The 22,164-nt window shown below is 32.6% G+C and overlaps 1 protein-coding gene across 1 annotated transcript; it reads right to left on the bottom strand.

Moving 5' to 3' along the window:
- Nucleotides 1-3,253: 3,253 nt before the first annotated feature.
- On the bottom strand, nt 3,254-20,796 carry LOC144843855 (uncharacterized). Its single transcript, XM_078700820.1, has 11 exons — nt 20,409-20,796; nt 12,903-12,937; nt 12,298-12,367; nt 9,809-9,970; nt 7,944-8,089; nt 6,912-7,037; nt 5,771-5,873; nt 5,431-5,523; nt 4,602-4,967; nt 3,942-4,031; nt 3,254-3,637 (listed from the first exon to the last, which is right to left on the bottom strand). The coding sequence occupies exons 1-11, from the start codon at nt 20,482-20,484 to the stop codon at nt 3,549-3,551; spliced, it is 1,356 nt and encodes a 451-aa protein (XP_078556946.1). The 5' UTR covers nt 20,485-20,796; the 3' UTR covers nt 3,254-3,548.
- Nucleotides 20,797-22,164: the final 1,368 nt, after the last annotated feature.

Raw genomic sequence — 22,164 nt, 5'->3', positions numbered from 1 at the left:
ATTGCATTCACAAGACTTTCTGGCCTAACATCCTTCCAAAATATTCAATGCTTAATCCGAGTCACCTGCAGTAACTCCCGTGTCAATGGTATGAAGTCTCCGAGTCGTAACCAAATGGATTTTTCAATTGTCATTGTGTCTCTGACGTGTGGCCATAAGGTCTTATGTTGGTCACTGCTGGAGTAACACCCTGATACTATTGCAAGGCATTACATACATTTCAGCGCAGATTTGGTCTGGAATGTACTCATTCCTCTACCTCTTGTTAAACCTCTGGTTTTCTTTGAGGCTTCTCATAGAAACCTTTTCAATCACCAGGTCTGTTGACAATCCAGCCCAGACGTCATACAATATGGAGGTCATTGTCAAACTGCTGTTGAACATCTTTGTATTTCTACTGGTTAAAAAATCGTTAGAATATTATACTTATACATCCCAATATAACAAATGCAACACAAATGCCATCTGGAAAAAATGGAATGTAGAAGCAACAGGAACGGAGATGTCACTCATACTGCATCTTGAGCTGGTCATGTGTATCGCTTTGGACTGAAATGTTCACCCCAGGGATATCCTCGTGTATTTACCATTGTTGTTTACCGCGAAAACAACATTTTTAGTTAAAATTGACACATTATGTTGTGTTTTCCCGCAAAAATGACATTCTAAATAAAATGTTATGACAATAAGTTTGATATCATTGAACAAGAATTGTAATAAGCTTTCGGATGACATAAATCACACTTGTTTATAATGTATTTCAAATGGTTAAATATATGTAATTAATGGTGCATATTAATTTTGACTTAACATGACCTTTATTGCCCTCTGACCCCTTTATCCAATGCTTGGATTTTCGGTGACTTTTAGTATGTCGTTCTACACTTTATATGGAATTCAAAAAATACTTGCTTTATTACTATTGCAATTTGTGGTGGGTATATCATTAGATTGACTGGACTATATCCCCTCCCACACACATACTCACTAATAACTGATGATCAGCTCTTTTCAATGTTGTAGTTATTGTTTGTTACCAAATTATAGGCCCTACTTAATTGGAGATTGTTTTCCAAGATATTTAACTCCTCGGCCGGTGATCAATCCACAACCTAGTGTCAATATCGACAAAATTCGTTCATTTTTTTGGCAAATTATAAAGATATATAGATTAAAGTACTGTACAGAGGCATCCGGTTAGACCAATACATTCAATTGTTGTGTAGTAACTCAAAAAAGCAAAACTTTATAGATCTGAATTCGTAGAAATTAATGAAAAAACTTCCTCCTGAATTCGTCATATTTTTCTACTGCGAGTGACTATTTAAATACTTTCCCAAATTTGATATCTGGCACATGATTTTTGTTTTATTTTACAGACCTTGCACCAAAACGATTACAATCTTCAGTGAAATATCAAAAATGTAATTATATACACCAAAAATAGCAAAGCATTATAGTTAAATTTCAAAATATACTTTACATAAACTTTCTGGCAACATTATTTATCATCCCTAAAGGCACACACGTCACGTGTTTTAACGGTAAACACATGTTGATATTTGAATTGAAACATTTTGACAATCAGCACGTGTTCTGTAGAAGTGTGACTCTCATTCCTTGGTAAAATCTATATATCGATCAATATTACATAAAATAGTTATATTTCTCTTTTACAAAACATCACAAATATAATTAAGCGAGAAGACGTGCATTCTGTAAGCATACATCGATATACTATATTTCATTACTATGTAGCCTATCATGGAGTTATTTATACCTCCATATATGTCACATCTTAGCATTGTGTTATTTGTATATAAGTTTTGCCAGAGTGCGTTTTTTATAAACCTACTACTGCAGGCCCTATTGGTACAGGTTCATGTTAATCTCTGTAATACGTACGAGCATATTATTTAAGGAATATTTCAAATATTTGTTTTGGCCAAATAACTACATAGGCCTAATATATTTGTAATGTGTAGCACACTATTAACTAACTAGAGGCATCACGTAATATCCAGGAAAGAGAGTGCGGTGGGTAGGCCTATCACGGTGAACTGTTTAAAGCCAGTACATATATTCACTTTCAAAGTGGAAACCTTACACACAAGAAACGAACGCTATTAGTGGCGTGTTATTTTTGCGAGCGACCGAAGAAAGGTAGGACCGGTATGAGAAAGTTTGGAGAGGGGCTCCCTTTCCTGGAACCAACGCTTTGATTTCTACATTCTAGTCACTGATATGAATATATTACAGAGTTCGAGTATGTCTTACAAAAATAATTAAAGATTACATTTACAGACCAAACGACACGAAATACATTGAATAAGAGATTCTCACTGATATCAATAATGCGTCGCGGCAACCGTAATGACGCCGATTGATGTAATGATGAAAATGAGACGTCACAAATTGATTTTATGATTACCGGTACAATACAGCAGTTATAGCTACAGTATTTAAAAGATGCCATTGGTTAAATTTATAATGTTAAAGCAATACAAGGTAATGAATAATTAACAAATACAATAATAATTTAACTGATGTTGCTTAGTAAGACGTTTGAACCTTTTAAAAGTCGTGAACAGAAATTGTACAAAATTCAAATCTAGTATTTCCCTGTTAATTGTAGTTTGTTGGTTAGTTCGAAGTCAGCGTCTTTCTGTTAGTTGAACAATAACACTAGCACCAGCCATAACAATGATTGAAATACGGTGTGGAAATATGGTGGAAATTAGCTCCTCTAGAAGAGAAACTTTTGTAATTGCACTTCTGAATAACATCAATTTCATATATATATATATATGCACTGATGAAGGGCTAGTGTTGCCCGAAAGCTCTGCTAACTTTTCTGGCTGTTTTACTTTATCGTTTTGATTTAGCTTTTCGCTTTTTTTTTGTATCTCCATTGAGATCCAGCCACTGATACCCACAGCATTGTCATTTTTTCAGTAATTTGCCTTTGGATTTAGGCCTATATATATTTATTTATTACGTTATAATAATATGCAATACGCTATATGCTTTCTTGGTGAGTTTAGAGTGTGCCTGCACGCCCATTAATTTCTATTCTTGCCAATCATACACTTACTATTTGTACTTGCAATGGGATATTCAAAGCAACTCTCTATCGTATCAATTGTTCCAATTGAGAAAAGTTTTTTCCCACTTATAGAGAAGAGTGTATTTGGTGAAAAGTTTATAATTTTCCATTTCGAAAAAGTAGTTTTTTATACTTATTTTAAAAAAGGTTTTAAAAGATGTGCATTCTCAAACGCTTGTGGTACCATCGTAAAAAATGTATACAGTAGTATGTGTACAAAATGTTTAAACTATTGGCGGATTTCTGTTAAAATTGATCTTATATGTTTTTAGATATTTCTGAATGGAATTTCTGAAACATCTTAATTTATACTACTAATACTCATCAATAAATGTTTTTAAAGCTTTATATAAAAAAAATCAATAAGGAATAACCGAGAGGGTTGGGCGGAATAATGATTTACTACAACATAAAACGACGTAGGTTTGTGTCCGGCTTGAGATTACTTGTGTAGCTTGGAATTTACATTATCTACGGCTTTGAAGTAATTCTTTAACTTCATCTTCAACATGTCTGGTAGCTCTTCCATATCTATAAGAATAATGTAAAAGATTAAACATACATTTATACATGAAATGGAGTCAGGTGTGTTCATAATCAGGGAAGGCCTAAATAACAGTTATACACGACAAATTATGTTCTAATTTGTATTAATTGTGTCCCGGCCATCTTGAGCCGTTTTGTTCAATGAAAAATCGTATAAAGAAATGGACGGCGCCCTCGTCTGTGACGGTGCTTTAAACGTTAACCTACGGTACACACCTGGCATACACAACTTCTCCACACCCTTCAAAGCCCGCTACAAAAACTATAAATTAAAGTAATAGGCGCCTACCTTTTCCTTCAAGTAAATACTCAATTTCCGATTCACCTGAGCCAAAACCTTCGACATTTTCCGATTCCGATGACGATTTTCCATTTGTATCTATGTAAAATAAAAGTATAAATTCAATTGTTATACACGAGTTGTACTAACAAATTAAAATCATATACCACCTCTTAAACCCACCACCCCGTTTGACCTTACATACAGTATTATACCCCTACTTTATGCCTGTAGCGTTTAGTAGCTAAACATTTAACATTTATTTTCATTAAAATTTTGGTCAAGCAAGCAATGTTTAATTACAGTACATTTTACATTTTGTTACACCATTTGACAGAAGACTACATTTTGTTACACCATTTGACAGAAGACTACATTTTACATTTTGTTACACCATTTGACAGAAGACTACATTTTACATTTTGTTACACCATTTGACACAAGATACAAGAAACTTTATTTTGTCTTCGTTAAAAACAAAGAAATGTCAGTTGTCAGCAAATCCGATTTAAAGATACATACGGACTAAAAATGACAACAAATATGTAAAAGTATAAAACAGTAGGCCTAACATTAAACATCTTTAACAAGGTTAAAAACGTATTGTTACAAATCACATTCCAGAGACACCATGAGTGTTAAAAATATGAATGCTCAGTAAGTAATTACCCTGGTTTCCGTCACCCATCACGATATCTTGTAACTCCTCCTCTAAACTACCGCCACCATCTTCTGCCTGGATATTAAATTCGTCGTGAATCTCTTTCCCGATTGTCTTTCCTTCCTTCGTTTTCAATGGTTTTAAGCTATGCACCTTTTGTTTTTCTCCGATTTGTTTTCCAGCAGAGTTCATAAGCGGTATGTCTTCAACATTTTCTTCTTGGCTGTCATTATCAATTACGTCATTATTGATCATGTTTTCATCTTGCGACATTGTCTCTAAGACGTAGTCGAGGAACGCGTCTTCGTAGAAACTTTCATCCGTGACGTCTTCTGGAATGTATTCGTTTGGTAGACTGAGTTGAAACACTGCGGCTATATATTAAACAAATGTCAACAGTTAGTTTTATATATGTATTTCTCTTTTCGTTTTACTTGAACGAATAAAAATTGTAATGTCAAAACTCGTAGAAACGTAACAGTAAATGCCATAGATTCATGAAAACGGTATAAGCATTGAGATTATAGCCTTCTGAAGGTAGGGACGAAACGGCATGGTCAGTCTGGCCAGGGCGGGGTGTAGTAGAGTTTATTTCCATGAAGAGTGAGGTAACTCCTTTTAAAACTGGATGCACTAAGTTTACCGGTACATCGTATTATTATGCGTATGACATCGTATCCGAATTTCGCCATGACGCAATTATGGGCCCTATGTTTTTCTCTCCCAACAACATATTTTTTGGAGAAAAAAAATGTTTAGCGTCAAGCGTGTTGTTATCATGTCTTATCCTAACCCAATGTTATACGTATATTCTTATAAAGGTATGTAGGTACATACCTACAAGACTGACGCCGGCTTCAGGCGTTATTTCTCTTTCAATTATCCTCTGATAGACCAATCCTGCTACAGACGCTACCAAATCAGAAGCTCCTGTAAAAACGGTAAAATATTACATATACTACAATAAAACCTGTTAAAGGGATACATTTGGGACTTAACAAAGTGTCCCCTTAATTGTTGTGTCCCTTGGACAGTTGTTGGTTTTATTCTTGTTACCGCTCTTCTGTGTAAATTGGCCTTTATGGTATGTTTGTATTATGTATGGACAGGATATCACCGAAATAATACCAAAATAACGTTGGTTGTTTTTCGGTAGATTTATTTGCTGTTAAATTACCTTCATATAGCATAGCTTGGTAAACTTCTCCTGGGGTAAGAACAGGTAGCGTCATTATTTGCTTGATAATGTTTAACATCTCATTTTCCATGTATACTTCATTCTAGAAAATTAATTGAAATACAAATTGAATTCTATTTTTGTTTCATTTCAGACCACATCCGTTGAATTCATGATATGTTCAAAATAATTTATCGTTTAATTAGAATAACGATGTTATTCAAAATTAAATGTCCATCTTTTAAACATAAACGATACTGTATAATTTTCTTGTATTATGTATTTTGTCAACTCTTTCAAATCCTATGTTTGGTTACTTGATGAAAACGCATGACACAAAGAGTGTGTTGTGTAAATTTGAAAATGCATTAGCCATTAAAATAGTATCGGGTTTCCTATAACCAAACACTATACACACAAACTCACTCACAGCTCACCGATTTATACATAATCTAATTTCTACGAAATATAAATATAAAACGATTTTCGTAAAATAGCATTAATGCCGTTGACAATGATAGATTAAATAAGGAATCCAAAAAGATTGCGAGCGACGAAGTTAACAAGGTGCTTGCATAATTAAACTATATCTTTATGCGGATGTTTTTAGTTTATTTCGAAGAAATGTCGTATTTGCCCACTCTTGGATGGGGCGAACGTGGGTATTAAATGGTAATCGTCACTGCAGGCTTGAGGACTCCAGGAAGCTATAGAAAAATTAATCGATCTACCCACGTTAAGACTGGCGTAGTCGCGCGAAGCTATCAGAACGCCGAGTCAATTTACCACATAGTATAAAGCTCTGTCTACACTATCAAACTAGTGTGCTGTTCCCAAAAATATAGTATTAATATGCCTAAATATGGTAGTGACATGACATCATCATGTCCATATATGGATAGTGTAGACAGAGCTTTACACTTTTCATCAAATGGTTAATTAACAAGATGTGATACACCAACACATAGAGAAATACAGTTCAATACATTATAAGTATTTCTCATGACCTAAAAGGAAAATCCGAATCAACTTCTTAATGCAAACAATGGAATAAATGGCCCCGATAACTGATGCTTCATTAGCTGGATCAGCTGATATTAATGATGGCTTGTCAATGAGACAATTAATATCAATGTAGTACCTGAGGCGGAGCTGGGTAAACCTCATTTTCATACATCTGATTTTCTTCGGCATCTTTTTCAATTAGCAGCCTATCGAGTTCACTCGAGACCTCGTTCTTCAGTCGATCTACTACTTTACCATCGATCTAAACAAAATAAACAAATCAACTGTAATATCCACTAAATAATAATGAGCTTACGTGAGTCTATTTTAACGACTTTTCATTGTAGCCTACGTAAATGTTACAATTTATTTCAATAAACTATCAATTTGTTTTTTACTTTATATAATTTTAATTACATATCAGCGACCTTTAATAAACGACCTAAAATCTGAGTTGTACTGCGCCAAACGCCGTTTACATCAATACATTCATTTTATCCATGCGCCATCATTTAACGTCTTTTTGACGTAAGTTCAGAAAACATAGATCAACAAATTGTTTAATAACGCACGTCAGTGCTTCTAATTAGGCCAATGACGTGGATAATTTCACAACGCATCATAACAAAGATGTAAAATAATAATGTAAACAATATCAAGTAATCTTAAACATTTTAAATGTTGTTAGGCTTCTCTACGGTGGTGATAAAAACAAAATGGTGATATAGTTTTATATTTAAAAAAAAACTGTTTGCAAAGGCTTTGACACCACGCTATGAATTGAAATCATACGTTTGCAGATACAGTTGGCAGCCCCTCGCTAGCCCTAAACGTGATCATGACAATGCATTACGCGGCTGCGGTGAGACTATTGAACGAACAACTTATTCGGAAAATGTCATACGAAGGATTTAAACCGAAATTCAATGTCATGTTTGAATTAAAAACAAAGTGATCATGGAATAGACTGTGGTCTGTTGTATGGTTATATGGCTACAATATGAACTAGAATTCCCCAGGTAGGGGGCACAAGTCAATCGGTCGCAGCGTTTAGAAGCCTTAGATGCATATTAGAGAATAAGATGTGGCTTCAAGAAACGCCCACTTCTTGAAAAATTCGCTTCAGAGATAGCGGCGGACTGGGTAATGATAAAAATGCGTTACTTACGAAGCCATTCATCTGAAGTGTATCGAGAACTTCCAGAAAACCAACTATGTCGCCACTAACGGCCAGATATTCTGCAATTGCAACTGGGTCGCTCATTAACATCATCAACTGGTCAGCTTCTTCGTCTGAGAGCACAGGAGGTTGTTCTTTTCATTAAAAAAAAGAATTAATAAACTTAGGTCTAACAGAAATCAATAGGTAGGCCTATGGGGAATATATTGAATAGGAGCGTAACGAGAATTCCTCTTTTTGAATGTACTGTACAAACGCGAACAATTTTTATTCATTCGTAAAAAAGTTATTTCTTATTTTTAAAAATTCTATTCTCATTTTAGGCAAATTGCCAAGGATAACCACAAGTGAATTCATTCACTATCCTTCTCAAAGGTGGCACTCCCGTTCACAAAACAAACACAAGATGCTCTACATAAACATCCTGAAATATGACAGGACTTGAACCCATGTCCCTTGGATTGGTAGCCAAGCATCATTACCACCAAGCCACAACTCCACTCCGTTATAATTTTGATATGAAACATAGATAACAAAAGTGTATTCGAGCAATTTTAGCAAAAATAATAATCCCGCGTGTAGGTTTTGAATATTCGGGCTTACATAGAATCTTTGCAAATCTATTTACAGTTTTACATTGAGAAGATGAACTGATTGAATATATTAGCATGTGATTACAGTACAATCAATATCAAAGATGGTGTTATTAAGAATGAAGTTGAAAACAAGAGCCAACTAAAATGTATAATTACATACAAAACGTGATATGGTGTGATTAACTCGTACTGACGCATGCATCTCGAAATGTTCTAACGACATTAACCTAACGCTATGTCACGTAACGCTGGTTGCTAAAGCCTATGCTTTAGCAGATGACATTTAACAGCATAAATGAGCATTTAATTAATGATTGTAGAACCGTTTATTTAACATCAATTCAAAATACATCTACAAGGTATATAACATGAAAAAAGAGTGCAGTACTGTACAATGATATGAGGATAATGTGACCCGGCGCCATATCTGTGTATTAAGAAGTAAGATACAAAATCGGTTCTCATAATCTTATATAATTATTTTGGAATGTATACCTTGTTATATTACCTTTATTAGATGATCAAATCATGTAATCAATTCGGCGATTTATCTCGAATATCAAAATATACCAAGGGCGATACATGAATCTTACTTATGACTATCCTCAGGCATATGAAGTATAATATTGGAAAAGATTTAGTTTACTAAATGAAAATAATGGGGAATTTGAATGAAATTAAGATACATTTAGCGTTAGTAATATTCCGCACCGTGCCCACTCGAATAACCTACGCTTTATATTATATGACACGCTTGTGCTGAGCAGCACGTATCACTTTAATAGAAACTCACTGTTATTACTATGTATCATTTTCGATAATAAATTTTATGTTAAGGGCGCTTCGAACTGGGACATTATCTACACGGAGTATGTGGACTGCAGACGCCGATGCTCACTCCAAAAGTTTTGTTTTAATGGGCTCAAGAAACAAGCAAAATCAATATATTATTATATACCTCTAATGAAACATTGTATTTATTCATTATTTTGTTATTCAACTTCCGTATTTTTTTTCAATAATAGTCAGTACAATTCAATTAATAGTCATTAATAGTATTTTTCTATCATCATTACTGTAAATAATCAATGTATATATTTTATAATTAATATTTTTGTAAAAATCACTGCACTATTAGGCCTACACGTTAGTATGGGTATTATTATGAATTTACGATAGATTGAAAAAGTTCACAAGAAACAAAAAAAATTATATCATTATTATATATTTTGGTTTTATCTAACTAAAAGTACTTACTTTGATCAAAAACTTCATTTTCTTGTTTTTCTTTTCTTACTTTACTGTTACTATCCTTCTGGATCGTTTGATAATCTACAACTTCTTTGTTCTCTGATTCTTCTTCTGATTTTGCACCTTTTTCCTCTGAACTTTCTACTGCCAGTACGGCTGGGTTTTTATCTGTTACAGATTAGAAAAAGGAAAACAATTATAAATGAGGTAAAGTATAGGCTTAAATACTGTAATAGGTTATCGGGTAAGTAAACACAGAAACTAAGATTATGATTTTTAAAAGGAAGTATATATGCCAAGACACACATAATTATATCATTGACCAATAGGCCTACATTATTTGGATAAGTTGATAAAGGCATAATTCTTTTTTATAATTCATTTCTACATTTCTAATGTGAATATTAAAGAAAAGGATCAATTATTGAAACACTTTAATTCATTTTAATGTCTTTCTTGAGTGTCACATGATGTGATCTTGATCTATCGTACGCAGACGTAAAACTATTTCTTTACATCTATTTCGTATATCACCCCTCAGTAGCAGCTGCGGGAGTCGGATGCTCCGCCGCATTTACCGTTTTCAATTTTGTTTGTTACAATCAATAATCAATGGTCAAGGGTCGTTCGAGTACATAGGCTGTTGCAATTATAACGATTAAGAAATTTAAGAGCTAAAAATAAACCGACTGACGTCATTATGACGTTGTTGAGCGTTTTTAATCATCGTATGTCAATAAATAAAGGAAATGGTTAAAGTGAATGTTGACAATAACAGATATAAAAGAATTTAAGAAACTATCTATGTTACATATGACGTACCGTAGATTAATCTCGAATTTAAAGTTATCGTATTTAACTTTGAAGAAAATTGCATTCCGACGGTAAATAGTATTGCGTAGTTTAATTTGAGTTTTTTAAAATGTCAATGATTGGTTATTAACCATTACAACGGAGCATGTTAGCACATTTCTTTCTACCATTTGTTCATTGTCCACCACTCTGGTGTCAAATCGAGGAGAAAACAAAACAGGAAAACAACATTTTCAGATGAGTATGAATACGAATCTGTTTACACCTACACATTACAATTATTTTATTTTTAGTAAATCAATGTTGATAACTTGTTGATAGTTCATTTTTGTTTTGTTCATTTACTTACTTACTCTTTTTATGTGTGTTAATTGTATTTGTATATGTTTCTGTATTGAGATAAGACATCTCAAATATGTATAAGAAATATAAATAGAAATAAATAAATAAAACGTAAACAAATGTAGACCTACTATTAATATTAAAAGGAAAGATGTGTTTTGATGGAAAACTTTTCGGAACGTAAACAAATGTTGTTGTTATTGAATATTGTTATGTTATTTTATATAACAATGACATGTCATCTTATCTTATCCAATCTTTGGTTTAAATTATGTAACATTAACAATTTGATCAAAATTAGAGCGATATTTTAATCGTATGTGTTATCATAATATTTTCAAATTACTCGACCTTGTTTTTCTACATGTAGTATTAGGCAACATTTCTAAACAATTTCACTTTCATAAATTTGCTGTAATTATTCTCTACTGTATCATTTAAGAATTCAGATAATACAGTAGCCATCATTAAGTTGTTATGCATGATGTAGGCCTACTAATGCTGCCATTTATTAATGTATTGATAATAGAAATTCAACACAGCTATAGAAGGTGAGCGAAGGCAGTTTTTTCATCGCATAATATTGACTTTAAAAATAAGATATAAAATAAAGTTATATTCTTCGCTTGAAATGTACGACTAGAAATATGGTGACCGCGTGTAAACGAATGTTTAAGTTCTAATATTAAATAGGACAGCATTCACACAGGTTGTTTACTAATACATTGCACTGTTTGCATTCATAATAATTGTAAATATTATACGCAGTTTTATCTGGTGCAAGATAGATCATCTTGTCGTGTTTGTGAACAATCGCCATCATTTTTCTTTCTATTATTTGTTTTATCATTATAAAATAAGCGGACGTATTCGCCCTGCAAATTAATTCTGGTTACAAGAAAGTCGCAACGATTATGTACTAGCCAATAATAATTCATATGCGTAGGCCTACCCAGTTATAGGCGTAGGCGGTTCACTAAATTAATACTAAGGCGTACATAAAATTACACATGAAATATATTTATATAATCTGATTTATACATCGTATTTAATGCTTACAAAACCAATCTTCGTGTCCGGCTATAAATTTAAATTTCGAAATTTGCCGTTTCGTAATGCTTTGACTAAGAGTACCTATCTGTAGTACCGTATTTTTATGCTAGGAGTAAGCCTACCTGTAATGGCAATTAGGAGGAGTAGGCCATACCTTTATTATTAATTAGGCTAGGAGTAGGCCTTACCTGTATTATTAATTAGGCTAGGAGTAGGTCTTACCTGTATTATTAATTAGGCTAGAAGTAGGCCTACCTGTATTTTAATTAGGCTAGGAATAGGCCTACCTGTATTTTCCTCAGACGACGGAGGTTTTGTGACAAGAACTTGCTCATCTTTACTCATATCTTTGTTTGTCTGAAAAGAATCATACAATAGACACATAAAATAGAGGCAATGAACAGAGAGAAGCATGCGTCAAAATGATTAATTACATTGTAATAAAATGTATTTCATATTCGTATATTACTGTGTGCGGAATTTATATTGGTATTCAAAAATTAGCAGCCATATGTCTTTGCCATGAACAATATCAATTTACTTTTTTGATAATAAAAGATATAAAAAAAGCTCATTTAATCTTAATTGTCCGTATAGTATATCAATTGGGAATCTATTTTAAGATTGCGGCATCATGTCTTAAATTGTTATGCATTCCTCTGGGTTTCATAGCTCAGTAGATGACGCAATTCGCTATTTTAATTGACATTAATTAAAGAAGTGATTATCGCATCTACTGTGTTCTACAAAAGTACGGCAGCCAAATTATATACTTGAATTAATACTGTATAGTCTAGTTTTGTCAAACTCGAATATCTTTGGCAACTTCAAGGTTTAACACAATGAAATAGTTTGCATAAAAAGTTATTTATAAAAAACAAGTAATACATACTTCTTGGTCTTCCAGTTGTTTCGAAACAGATGCATCTGAAAATAGATAAAAGTAAGTTATATATGAATAATACTGTCAAATGATAGAAACAGTGCTCATATTCGGAACATGATCTCATAATCGCGTCGAGCTCATCGGCGAAAGTTCCGTACTTTTTTTAAATGTCTGGCGGGATTCGAACCTGCGACCTCTCGCTTACAGGTCGAGTATTATACCGTTAGTATACATTAAATAGTTAATATGCCTTTTGCACACAACAGACACAAAAAATTACTACTTACAACCGTTTAAAAACATACAAACCACGTAGGGTCTAAAAAGATCCATTTTTAGTGCTCAGATTTTAAAAAACTGCATCAATATGTTCTTCAAACTGTTCTTACAAAACCCTAACTTTCGAATTCTGCTTTCTTTCTTAACTGAAAGCTTTCCGATATCTGTCTAGTAGACAGATATCGGATAGCTTTCTTTTTTTTTTTTAAAGAGTAGTACTCTTCTCATAAAAAAAACTGAAAGCTATCGTTCATTCATATTTATAACTGTATACACAAACAAGAAGGTCTTAAATGGAAATTAAAACAAAGTCAATTTCTTTTAGAGGATGTTAAGGGATAATCCGCAGTCGCCATTATTATGTAGCATGAACATGAGAAAGTTTGCTAAAAGGTCAAACTGAAACATTAACATCATCAACACATTTTGTAATACATTATCCTCAGGTACTACTTTATCATTCTGATCACTTGCGGATAAAAGATTTCAATGTCAAAAGTATAAGGAAATGTTATTTTCGTTCAGTTGAAAAGCAATTTAGCTGTATTAATGTGTAATTGAAATTTGTCATCATACTTCTGAAGAATCTATTTATAATGTGATTTTTAAAGTCGTGGTTCTCGTAAACCGAGAATTGCGTAGGCCAACAATGTAGGCACAATTATTATTCGGTAAAAACTATCGTTAAATATTTATTTTTAAATCTAATCATCTACTTTGAAAATACAGAATTGATTTTATTCTATACAGCTATTTTAGTCGTTTCTGGAAGACTTTTTATGCTTAATGTTAAGAAATATTAGTGATCTTTTCTCCGAGGCGCCTTGAAGCTAAGATTTGTGATGGCGCTAGTTACAGTTCGTTATGCGTGACTAATTTATAGAATGGCCTAATGCATAACGGTATAAATAAGCAACAAATTAGATCGGCGTATGTTATGCACTTGTGACAGGCCATAGTTGTTGTTACGAACGATGTGGGTACTTTGTACTCGTACGTGTGAATTCTGGACGGCATATTAGATTTAGGCCTACGCGTCTGTGTAACATGTTGAATACTAAAATGTGCTAACAATAATTTCTTATAAAACCCCTCACTGGCTTCCATTCTAAAATTCTTTCTTTTATCCAGCCTAAAAAATTAATTTTAAGTTTAAATATGCATGTATATAATGACAGAATACATCAGTGTGTAATATATGGCGTTCAATGGAAGGGCAGGATTACATCTCGAACGTTTCGCAGTTGCAATTAACAGGTTAAAATATAAATAGTAAATTACATTATCTTTAATGTAAGATGGATTTAAGAAGTGCACTGTCAGCTATAAATGCAATCGATAAACTAGAGCAGAATTAATGTCATGGGAAATAGCAGAAAAAGGGCAAATTAAAGAGAAGATAGAGAGACGATAAACATCACATGTTGACACGGAGTTAGTATGAGCACAAGGTGAGCAAATACAAGAAAGTAGGAAATATCATGAGAAACGGTTTCATAAAATTAAAATATCTCAAAGAGACGTTCTAGAAGCTGTCATTAAACCATACATTTATCGTCATAATTAGGCAGTGACATGACGCGTTCGCACAAATGGGTGACGCATTCGTTTGCACAAACGCTGTAAAGTTCGGAGCGGGCGCGTCAACGATTATGGTTCTCGGTGTGTTGCTGACGAAGGCTGCTGAAAGTTGATAAATGATTAATTCCTTGATATAAGAAGTAGTTTAAAATATATTCTTTTCAGAAGACACACTGCATTCAAATGAGCATTCTGAAGTTACCATTGACGTGTATACTCAACATCGCGATAAATCCCGCGATATACACGCAATCAGGTGATCATCTACGTGTTTGCGTAAAGCGTGGGCAGCAAAGAGAATGTTTGCTTTATAGCTACGGGGACATAACGTTCAAGTGTCTCCATTAAGACAATTGATTGCTAGAAATGTTATGCTATACACCCTCATGAAAAATTTATGCCTTGGGCTCAAGTCACTGATATGAATTAGGCTCACGTAAATTTTGTCCCTGACGTCAGGTCGACGATCATCAATAAAATGCTGTATCGTTTTTGTGTAATGATCGAAACTGATACATGGAAACTAATACGAGTGTTCCGTTCAATCAACGGTTATTCGTTGCCTAGGTCACTATAGAGATGTATGTATTGATTGCTTTTCATGAGGAAATTAGAAGTGAATTTGATATAATGAACATCAATAACTATGATGCGACCGACGGTACTGATGGCATTTAATATACCAAGCAGAAAACTATTACAGTTAAAACTGTCTTCGTAAAAGGAAGAAAAATAGGCTTACATGGATAAAAGACATGTCTTAAAGATTGACTGTTCTATTCAACGAAGTCGAAACCGAATTGAATAGTACAGGCTTTTAGCGACATTATAAAAATTTGGTTTTACGCAACAATAACCAGTTTGGAAGAGACAGACAATTAGACCGAATCATTTCTAAATAAAAGTAACAGTACATTGACTGGTGAATCATTATATCGTTAACTTTATATTATAGCTAATTACCTTAGATTAAAAAACATTCCAATTTGTCGCTTCCCAACATATAAATATATAAACGGGAATTATTCAGACAACATGGTATTAAATGCGTCGTAATAATATCGCATTACTTTCTTAAATTAAATGCGTTACAATCGCGTCAATCACAAAACGGCAATATTTTCTGCTTTAAAATTAAATGTTAATTAGAATAGCGAATTCAATGCTAATTAAAGCTGTAGTATGTCGGCAGGTAATGGCCAATAACCATTACACGTTAATTCCAATTATACGGTATTATATTCTTGTACATAAATTCATAAAACACGTACAGCGTTAATTCACACGACTTGTCTTGACGGCGTGTGTTTTCATGTTTCGTGATAAGGTAGAAACGTGTTTTTTAGCATCAAGCTGAGAAAATAATTAAGATTATTATTATTTTGTTATTTTTCTGTGATGGTTTTATGCCAGTTTAAGCGCGCTCTGGTGGCGTAGATACATTGTACAGGTTTTGCCATGACACTTATTTCTCCCATAGTTTTTTTTAATTAGATTTTTAGAATAGGTAATTTGTATTGCTGATTATAATTTTCTTTTTGTGATATTTATTTTCCTGCATTATTATCAATGTCTTATTCAAGCTAAGGCATTAATTAATGAGTCAATTTGGAAAAAGGGGATAGGTTGATGATCAGAACAATGGTATCCGGTTTTTTCAAGCTCTCTGTGTGTGAAGTAAACGTTAGTATACCTACACGCACGCAAACACGTAATACCAAAACAAAATATCTATTATTAATGAGGTACCAGGTAATAAATAGAAATATTTTATGATATATTTATATATATTATATTAATGATAATTGAAAACATGCATACTAAAAATGATTAGCCTAATAACCCATGAAACCTCTTACAACAGTAAGTCCCTGGCTGTATAATTCTATGAAGTAGACATGCCTAACAGAGTTGATTTAAATTCCAAACTTAATTCAACGATTTTGATAAGAATTAAGATTAACAAATAAATGAATTGCCAGTGGTAAGATAGCAGTAACCAATTTCTTTAACATTGCCAGTCAGTCAATGATATCGGCGGCGTTTCCTCGTTCATTATTCTATCTCCTAAACATAACAAGCATTTTAATTGTGTGTGAACAGAGGTTTATTTCAAGTTAGTATTTTCTTCATTATTAAGATATACCGTGCATCTAATGAAATCACCAATGGAACATTAAGCGATTAAAATACTTAAATCATTAAAACTAAAGTTACAAATAGATGACGTTTTACATCGATTACCTTTTTTTCATTCAATAGTATCGATTTTTTCATTCATTGATTTTTATTTATTCTTAATAACTGCTGTACATAAAAATATTATGTTTTATTGTTATTATTAAGTGTATTGTGGTAACGCCATTACTTTAGTGAAAAGCCTGTTTTATAATTTATTGTCGATTGCGTAATCGCAGAAGGCAGGCTAGCTAATACATGGTTTAACAGGAAGGCATCTCTCTGAATATACTGTAGTTACAAATAAATCATAATTTTTTTCCTGCACGACAACATTATCATGAACGTGCGCCCTACGGTAGACTATATTATCATAGAAATTTAACGTTGAAACATAAGACATAATAAGAACAGACTGTACATATTGAAATATTCATTCATTTTGTTGGAATACTCTTTAAAAAAATGGTCTAGTCTAGAAAGAGTATTAAACAAGAAATATTTCTTACAAAAAACACTGCTCGCTTATTGACGTAACAGTTTTAAAGATATATTGTCCCTCTGAAAAATATTTTTTATTTCAAATTTGTTTTTGAATGTGTCATTTTATTGTCACATAATAGTTATTTTACCTGAAAAAATGTAATTTAAAGCAAAAAATACTTAAATTGTCTGTCAGACAATGGTTTTTGAGTTATAATTAAAGGTTTCTTTTCTCTTTTTATATGTGAATTTTGTTACAGAAGTGAATAACTTTGATATGAAACACAGACTCAATTTAGTTTATTTTATTGCTAAGGTCAAGTCTGGGGGTCACTTCATCACGCCTAGATACTTCAAGTGTGAAATATCCTATTACAAACAAAAACTTTCATGGACTGTTTTGATAATAATTCAATGATTAATCTGACAGCGAATTACAGTATTATATAATATCATGGGACTCATAAGTACCAGAAATGCTTTGGGATTTGTCTTTCAACCGTTAGACTCTTTTCCCAGACGTTTTTTGGGTCTAGCAGCTGCCACCTATAAATTATAGTCGAGAATCCTTTTTCGCAAAAATGTCAGTGTCTAGTACTAAAACTGCTACTTGCTTTCATCTAATAAATGATTTATCTCTTGTGACGTAGCGGGCTAGAGCAGCAGCGTGAAAATGAATGAAGAGTTGAAACACATCAAAGCCAGTCAGATTATCACACAGCATCTATGCTGAAAAATACACATATTGAACACTGGAAATCTTATATATTTTAGTGACAGATGATGACAATAAAAAAATCGAACCATGAGAGGCAAGCAATCCGCCTTTTTTATATACACACTCGGAGGTAATCTTGATTGAAATAATATGTACTACAGTAATAAGTATTACAGTTATGTACGCACGGATGACAGAGAATTAATAAATTATGCTATAGTAGTAAACGAATAAAATCATGAATATGACGAGTTACAAATATCGAAATATGAAGAAAATGAACAAAATATGGAACAAAGATTGTTATATATAATATAATGTTAAACATTTTTGTTATGATGGTTGTGATGGTGATACTGACAATGATTAAGATAACGATGATGGTTGTGATGGTGATACTGACAATGATTAAGATAACGATGAAGGAAGATGATGGTTGTGATGGTAATACTGACAATGATTAGGATAACGATATAGGAAGATGATGGTGATATTGACAATAATTAAGATACGTATACACTGTAGTAGTAGGAGGCCTTTACCAAACAGAATAAAATTACAAAACGCCAGCAGCGCATATAATTATAGATTAAATATAGGAATTGAAATTATTACAGGTCATGGCTGTTGTACGTTGTGATATAAGGATCATTAACACTGAGAATGCACGTGTTGATAAGATGGAATACTTGTCGTTAATACGTGACGTGACTTACATCAATACATTTCCATACGAATTCGTTACAATGCCATTTTGTATACCGTGATTAAGCTACCGTTATACGCAATTCTACGCGTTTTCAGCGCTAATTATCAAGTTATTGAAGCATGTTAGTCAGATACATTATATAAAAGGTAACAAGTGCGTACAAAATTGTAACAATTTTTATCGCGCCAAGGTTTAGGCCTATGTAAGCTAGCGAATGTTGAATCATTTACATTTGAATGATGTACTTTTAATATTCATGGTATAAACACATGAAAAAAACATCTCTCATTGTCTGCAACACATAACCTAGCAACCCCCAGAGCTAAGGTACATATTATCTTTTCAAATGCATTTTCATAAATACTAACGTGCGTACATCAATTCCGACTTGATTAACGCCTAAATCGCTGTAATGTACTTCTATTAAACAAGCGAAGACAAATTACCTCGCAGGCTCGCAAAACAATCAATAAATATACTAAGAGGATATGATCTTTATCTTGAAATTAGTATTCAGATTATTTTTGTCTACTTTATTAGTTCAAACCGTTGTTCGAACACAATACAACAAATATTAATAAGAGGCACTGAACACAATTGAACCGACGACAAGATGGAAATTGTGATTCATTACCTCGTTTTAAATTTTCATTTTAGGCATAAATACCAGTTTATATTTAAAGATTCTATTTAAAACAAAAAATGAATACATTTCTAAAGATTGGGATAAAGATAATTAAGTACTTCAATGCGAGACATTTAAAAATGTTGTATTAGGCCTATATCTGTTAATATTAAACGTCCAAATACCATTATCCGGTTTGTAGTTGATTGTGGTTATTTAAATAATAATTTATTAAGATCGAATATCATAATTAATGTATAAGGGTAAAATTAACATTATATCCCTTCAAGAAAAATAAATAATTTATTATTGTGGAAACATAACAATATAGTCTATGATAACATTATATATCTACTAAAAAGATGTATTGTCCCCCAAAAACATGAACCATGAAGATTAATAAAATCAGACTTTGAATAGGCCATTTTGCAGTTACTTACTTCTGTAGAAAAAAACCCCCAACAAAATAAGTATTTCACTGACAAAAAGACAAAAGAAACGGTTAATTTTAACCAAAAACCACTGTATGACCAGGGAAGAGTTGTAATTTAACTCTTCCCTGGTATGACAGACAATTTAAGTATTTTTAGCTTTGAATTACATTTTTGTATTTTTGTCAGGTAAATATATTTTTAGCACCATCGAAATTATTCTCATACGATGTTTATACAACTTTGGAAATGAAAGCTATACATTTTACTAATATTGTGAACGAGAAATAATATGTAAATTGGTTTTACACCCAGTTGGTAGTACACCTACTACCGCGTCCTTTAGAAAACGTTAAGCTGTTGGATCCAATTGCTTAAGCGGCGTGTTTACGCTGTGGTTTTGACCACAAAGGGATGGTGAGCGATATATGCTATCTAAATTCATGTAAATAATAATAAATATTATACATGGAACAGCTTAAAAACACAAATGACGATATGAACGTACCACGAGCCGGTGCTGAGTATGTAACTGCCACTAAAACCAAGATCCATATAAATCGTTTCACATCACTTTGGTACATGTTGTCAATGTGTCTTTTGCTACAAACGTCAAATATTTACAAGAACGTATACGACAATGAATATTCCTATTTTGTAGCGTTGTGTTGGACTTGGCACCTATAGGCCTATATTATAACCAGTGAATCTCTTGTATCTTTATCTTTCCTATTGTAAGTCTTGTGTCCCGTCTTCGTTCGTTGCTTTCTATCTATCTAATGAGCTACCGTAATCTACCTAGACGTCCAACATTCATTCGTCGTCGCATGTGACTTGTTTTGCTATTCTGATTTTCTTCCTGTTCCTTTCAGTCGTTAGATGCGTCAATCGCACACTTTACTTAACATAATATGACGTCACAACGTAATCACTTTGTTACGCGCTCGAAAGGTAATTTGTCCTTCAAGCCAATCAGATGGACTGACTAAATGTTTCTAGGCAACGGATAATTATTACATGTACATTGAGTTTTAGTTTAGTAAACTGAATCAGCCAATAATAATACGAAACATTGTCCAACTACGAAATCAAACAATTCAATTTGATGTAACATAAATATCTATAAAATGAGTTACCATGTAAGGCGAGATTAAAACATACACATGTAATAAACCCAATGCGGGCTCATTAAGACACGAAAACTATTTATATATATTTATATAAATCCAAAGGCAAAATACAGAACAAATTATATATATTTCACTGATAAAGTGTGCCCAAAAGCTCTGCTAACTTTTCTGGCTGTTTTACTTTATCGTTTTGATTTAGCTTTTCCCTTTTTTTTTGTATCTCCATTGAGATCCATCCACTGATACCCACAGTATTGTAATTTTTCAGTATTTTGCCTTTGGATTTATATATAAATATAAATAAAAAATAAATAAAATAACATAACCGACTTGTGTAATTACGGTATAGTACAGTATTTAAAGTAATATAATGGTGATGATGTGGCCTATAAAAAAAAGTATGATTGTTTGAATATGTCAAGGAAGAGTGACATTAATTAGTAATTTCACTCTTCCATGAATATATTGACTGTAGACCTATTCTATCAGAAATAACGATAGATATAAATAAATACAACACATGAAAGACCGAAATACATTTATCGACTTTTCTAACGAAAATCTAGATCGACAAAAAAAGGTTGTGGTTGATTGCAATTCGATATTGATTGATTGATTTCTTTATTAACTGAGTCAACACAGATACATACAATAAAAACATGAAAACAATTAAAAATCAGTACAACAGACTCGAGTTAAAAAGATATCCCAAAAAGTAAAAAACTTATTTCCATTGGGGTCCAGAAACACAGAGAAACAAATTGCACAGATTCCTTATACTTAAGAAGAGAATAGATTAAAAGTTAAAATCCAAAATGTAAAATACGAATATTTAAAAGATTTAAAATTTGTATAAATTGCATTTTTAAAAAAATTTAAAAATACAATGATTTTAGAGACTGTTTAAAAGAGGTTATATTCGACGATTTCTTGATATAAAGAGGAAGATTGTGCCATGCTTTAATAGCGTTAAAATAAAAAGTTTTGCTAGCACATCCTTTAATGATTGGGATACGGAAGTTACACATAGTACTACTTCTGGTCACCTTCTCATGAAAATCTCTGATAAGTGTAAAATGCTTATTTAGGTACGATGGAGCAGTGTCGTTAAAAATCTTAAAAACATAGCATAAA

This window comes from Antedon bifida, chromosome 1, assembly GCF_963402885.1.
Source record: "Antedon bifida chromosome 1, ecAntBifi1.1, whole genome shotgun sequence".
Classification (NCBI taxonomy): Eukaryota; Metazoa; Echinodermata; class Crinoidea; order Comatulida; family Antedonidae; genus Antedon; species Antedon bifida.
This window is presented reverse-complemented; position numbering and strand designations above follow the sequence as displayed.

What these genes read in the sequence shown, in the direction of transcription:
- LOC144843855 (XM_078700820.1), bottom strand. Translation starts at nt 20,484, where the DNA reads ATGTACCAAAGTGATGTGAAACGATTTATATGGATCTTGGTTTTAGTG. An exon ending in ATACTCAGCACCGGCTCGTG is followed by an intron (nt 12,938 to 20,408) that starts GTACGTTCATAT and finishes ATCTATTTTCAG; the next exon opens with ATGCATCTGTTTCGAAACAA. An exon ending in GATGGGTGACGGAAACCAGG is followed by an intron (nt 4,032 to 4,601) that starts GTAATTACTTAC and finishes TATTTTACATAG; the next exon opens with ATACAAATGGAAAATCGTCA.